The sequence below is a fragment of the Colobus angolensis genome, unplaced genomic scaffold (genome assembly GCF_000951035.1).
Source record: "Colobus angolensis palliatus isolate OR3802 unplaced genomic scaffold, Cang.pa_1.0 Scaffold7, whole genome shotgun sequence".
NCBI classification, from domain to species: Eukaryota; Metazoa; Chordata; class Mammalia; order Primates; family Cercopithecidae; genus Colobus; species Colobus angolensis.
The window spans coordinates 14,841,893-14,847,506 of record NW_012120709.1 but is presented as its reverse complement, the minus strand read 5'-3'; the positions used below and the strand labels follow the sequence as shown (position 1 = coordinate 14,847,506).

At 36.1% G+C, this 5,614-nt stretch overlaps 1 protein-coding gene across 1 annotated transcript in view; it reads left to right on the top strand.

Annotated features, from left to right (window-relative positions):
* The window catches only part of LOC105500979 (chromosome unknown open reading frame, human C11orf65), a 75,873-nt gene that overhangs the window by 21,031 nt on the left and 49,228 nt on the right, over positions 1-5,614 (top strand). The window contains exon 3 of the mRNA XM_011926672.1: positions 2,007-2,099. Within this exon, the coding sequence (XP_011782062.1) occupies positions 2,007-2,099 (93 nt within the window). The remainder of the gene's footprint in view (positions 1-2,006; positions 2,100-5,614) is intronic.

Here is a 5,614-nt window from a genome sequence, read left to right as displayed (position 1 = left end):
CTCCTAAAATCCTTTCCTGGAGCAACCCCTATTTTCAAAGCCACCAATGACCTGTCAAGTCTTTCTCACATCACACCACTCTGTTGCTGACTCTTACATGGCCTTTATATGGACCCTTGCAATTACCTTGGGCCAATCAGGATAAATTTCCCTGTGTCAAAGTCAGCTGATTAGCAACCTTAGTTCTATCTACAATCTTAATTCACCCTCTCCATGTAACAGCATATTTACAGTTCCAGATTACAGGGATTAGGTGTGAACATCTTTTGTTGGGGGGCATTATGCTGCCTACCACACTGTAATTAACACACTTTACATTTGTTTTAGGGGAATGTGAGCAGGAGAAAACTAAAGAAAAAAATGGCTAATATTTATATGCAGATATATAGAAGAAATACTCATAGATACTACCTGTTTCTGCAACTCATTATGGGATCATAACTGGTATTTTTAACTTTTTTCTTCCACTAGCTATTTCATATTCTCTCTTTTTTTCAGCAAACACTTCAGCTGGTTATGGTTCTTTTCTCAGGGGTGGAGGAAGGGAATGATGCAAAACTTCATTCCTAAAGGGGCTAGACCTATAATAATTCTGCATGTGTGGGGTTATTATAATTTTCCAATTAACTTTTCTTACAGAATATGGTATTACTAAAAAACACCCCAAAAGTTCTCCTGAATTCTAGACATCTTCATACTATGAAGAAGCTCAAACTGAAGGTCTATGTGGAAAGAGAGGCCCAGCTATCCTAGATATTCCAACAATTTCATCTTAAGACCTTGATATGTGTATGAGGCCATATTGATTAAATCACCCAACTCCAGCTGATCTGGCAGCTGACTAAGGCCACATGTATGAGTCCAACCAAGACCAGCAGAACTCCCCTGTCAACCCACAGAAAGAGAGAAATAAGAAATAGTTTTTGCTTTAAGCCACTAAGTTTTAGGGTGGTTTGTTATGTATTAGTAGACAACTGATATAGTAACCACCTATTTAGAAGATACTGTTCAGATTTTAAACCATAATAAATATTTCTTGATACTCAATTTGGAGTTTTATTTGGGGAAAATTGTATCTTCCTTTCAGAAAGAATACTATTAGTATAGACATGGGCTGTACCATCTTCCATAGGCAGTTGTAGTGGGGCTTTAGATTGTTATATTGGTACTATGGATTACTTAAATTTGAATTTATTTTATTTGATTTAACACAAGCAAACTGGGAGTGGGGTGTTTACCAAGGGTTATTAAAACATTTTTAGGGAGCTAGGGTTTGAGGGGAGGGTTACGAAAGAAATAATTTTCCAAGATGGACTAATTGGTAGGGATTGTTTAGCTAAATTTGCACTAATGTGAAACATAGATAAACACTCAATAAATATTAATTGCTGTTACCATTACAGAATCCGGTAATAAATCAGTGGAATTACTATAGGAATACGGAAGATTCTGCAATGGTAACAATGGCTAATATTTATTGAGTGTTTTCTTGTGTCAGAAAGCTTTAAGTGCTCTACAACTATTAATTCATTTATTTCTCACCAAAGCTGTATGAGATGGCTACTGTGATTCCCACTTTATAGTTGAAGAAACTGAGTACAAAGAGGTTAAGCAACTTGTCGAGAGTCACAGCTGTTAAATACTAACAGCTGAACCCAGACAAGAGTATCCCATACTCAGTGTTCTTAATCCGTAGTTCGTATTTTGTTTTTTTTCTAGATTACTCTGGAGAGTACACTGAGATGACTTTTCCGCAGTTTGGGATATTACATTTATAGGTGGTAGTGATTCTATTACAAATTTAAGAATAAAACTCTGTGAGAATTATACTAATATTACTAGGGTTATCAAAGCAAACTCTGAATGCATAATATTTCTAAAATCTGGTATGCATACATAAAATCTATTTTATGGTACTTTATTCATTTTTGCCCTAATTAGACAAAAAGCTAAGTAGAAATAGAAAATCCAGTTTTGATCATAAAATCTTGTGTTTGAACTTTTAGAATGTTGCTATATTTCAACACTTTAAAAGTCTGATTGATTTAAGAAGACAAGGAGAACCACGTCAGATTGTGAAATATATTAATCCCAAAGAGGTAAGGACATTACTTGTTGATATTGCATCCTATATTTTTCCTTAAAATGTGATTACTTTATCAATTCAGTGTGCTCATCATATTTCTTTTTAAAACTGTTTTTAATAAGTATTACACATATGTTGAAAGTTCATAAAACATAAGTATATAGCTCAATGAATCATCACAAAGCAAACACCTATGTAACCATCACCCAGATCAATATTTTCATACTCCAAATCACTCCCTTCAGGTACCCTACAAATCACTGCCAACTCCCTTCTTCCAAAAGGTAACCACTATTTTGTATTCTAACATAATACTTTAATTTTCTGTTTTTGAACTGTATATAAATAGAATCCTATAGTATGCTTGGGGTATATATTTGTTCATCCAACAATACATTTACATAGCTAAAATTCATTCATTTTTAATTAATAGGCATTATTCACTTTTATGAATATATTGCTATTTATTCATTCTACAGTTGATTGACCTTTGTATTTTTTCTAGTTTGGGGCTATTATAATAATGATTTCTGGAAATTTTCATGTCTCCTCATGGATAAGTGTACACATATTTTTGTTGTTGTTGTTTATACTACACCTAGAAATGGAATTGCTGAGCAACAAATTATGCTTATCACAACTCTGGGAGATAATGCCAGATTATTTCCCAAAGCTATTGTACTAATTTATGTTTGCACTAGCAATCTTTGGTATTCTTAGTGCTTTACATTCTCACCAATACATAATATTGTCAGTTTGTAATTTGTATTTCCCTGATACTTTTGTGATGTGGAAAGTGCTTATTTAAGTTTCCTCTGTGTGTGTGTGTGTGTGTGTGTGTGTGTGTGTGTGTATGTGTTCCCTATCCTTATGGGTTTTGGGGGTTTTTTTTTGTTTTTTGTTTTTTTTTGACAGGGTCTCACTCTGTCACCCAGGCTGGAGTGCAGTGGCACGATCAGGGCTCACTGCAGCCTCAACCTCCTGGACTCAAGCAATCCTCCTTCAGCCCCATGAATAACTGGGACTGTAGGCACATGCCACCGTGTCCAGCTAATTTTTTGTATTTTCAGTAGAGACAGGGTTTTGCCATGTTGCTCAAACTGGTCTAGAACTCCTGGACTCAAGTGATCTGCCCACCTTGGCCTCCCAAAGTGCTGGGATTACAGGCGTAAGCCACTGTACTCCTTATTGGTCTTTTAAAAATCAATTCTTTGTATTTTTTTTTAACTACTTCTTTTTTCTCAACTTATTTTTTGTGGTAAAGCACACATAATATAAAATTTACTCTCTTAACCATTTTTAAGAATACAGTTCAGTTGTACTAAACACCTTTATAATGTGTATAACCATCACCAACCATCACCACCACCCATCTCCATAAATCTTTTCATCTTATAAAACCAAAACTCTATCTTCATTAAACAGTAACTCCTAATTTTCCCTTCTACCTATCTCCCAGCAACTACCATTCTACCTTCTGTCCCTGTGAATTTGACTAATTATCTCACAGGAGTAGAATTATACAGTACTTGTCTTTTTGTGATTGGCTTATGTCACTTAGCACAGTGTCAAGATTCACCCATGTAATAGCTTATTGCAGGATTTCTTTCTTTCCTTAAGGCTGAATAATATCCCATTGTGTGTATATACTACATTGTACTTGTTCACTTGTCCATTGATGGACATTTGGGTTGCTTCCATGTTTTAGCTATTATGAATAATGCTTCTATGAATAGTTATACAAATATCTCTTTGAGATCCTTCTTTTAATTCTTTTGTGTATATATCCAGAAGTGGAATTGCTGGATCATATGGTAATTCCATTTTTAAGTTTTTTAGGAGCAACTATACTGTTTTCCGCAGTGGCTGTACCATTTTGTACTCTCACCAATAATGCACAAGGGTTATATATTCTTCATAGAAGCCCTTTGTCCATTATCTGTGTTACTTGCATCTTTTTTTCACTCTATGACTTGTCACTCTCTTAATGGAGTCTTTCCTTTGATTTTTTGTTATTAAAAATGTCAAATATATACAAAAGGAGAAAGAGTAAAGTCAGAAGCCACCATGTACCCATCATCTAGCTTCAACAATTAGCAATTCATAACCAATCTTGTTTCATCTATACCTCTACCCACTTTCTACAACCTCTAGGTTATTTTGAAGCAGTGGTGTCTTTTGATGAACAAAGTTCTCAATTTTAATGTAGTTCAGTTTATCAATATTTTCCTATATGGTTGGTGCCTTTTTAATTTGGTTTTTCTTTTTTCTTTTTCTTTTTTTGAGACAGGGTCTCGTTCTGTTTCCCAGGCTGGAGCGTAGTGGTGTGATCACAGTTCACTGCAGCCTCAACCTCCTGGGCCCAAGCGATCCTCCCACCTCAGCCTCACAAGTAGCTGGAGCAACAGGCATATGCTACCATGCCCAGCTAATTTTTTTCATTTTTTGTAGAGATGGGGTCTCCTTAGGATGCGCAGGCTGGTCTCAAACTCCTGGGCTCAAGCAATCCTTATGCCTTGGCCTCCCAATGTGCTGGGATAACAGGTGTGAGCCACTACACCAAGCTGGTGTTTTTTGCTTTGTTTTGTTTTTTGGTTTTTTGTTTGTTCGTTTTTTAGTACTTTAAGTTCTGGGATACATGTGCAGAACGTGCAGGTTTGTTACATAGGTATACATGTACCATGGTGATTTGCTGCATCCATCAGCCCGTCATCTACATTAGGTATTTCTCCTAATGCTATCCCTCCTCTAGCCCCAACCCCTCTACAGGCCCTAGTATGTGATGTTCCCCTCCCTGTGTCCATGTGTTCTCATTGTTCAACTCCCACTTATGAGTGAGAACATGTGGTGTCTAGTTTTCTGCTCCTGTGTTAGTTTGCTGAGAATGATGGTTTCCAGCTTCATCCATGAACACATCCTTTTTTATGGCTGCATGGTATTCCATGGTGTATATGTGGCACATTTTCTTTATCCAGCCTATCACTGATGGGCACTTGAGTTGGTTCCAAGTTTTTGCTATTGTGAACAGTGCTCCAATAAACATATGTGTGCATGTGTCTTTATAGTGTAATGATTTATAATCCTTTGGGTTTATTCCCAGTAATGGGATTGCTGGGTCAAATGGTACTTCTGGTTGTAGATCCTTGAGGAATTGTCACACTGTCTTCCACAATGGTAGAACTAATTTACACTCCCACCAACAGTGTAAAAGCGTTCCTGTTTCTCCACATCCTCTCCAGCATCTATTCTTTCCTGACTTTTTAATGATTGCCATTCTAACTGGTGTGAGATGATATCTCATTTTGGGTTTGATTTGCATTTCTGTAATGAGCAGTGATGCTGAGCTTTTTAAAATGTTTGTTGACCACATAATTGTCTTCTTTTGAGAAGTATCTGTTTATATCCTTCACCCCCTTTTTAATGAGGTTGTTTTTTTCTTGTAAATTTGTTTAAGTTCCTTATAGATTCTGGATATTAGCCCTTTGTCAGATGGATAGATTGCAAAAATTTTCTCCCATTCTGTAGGTT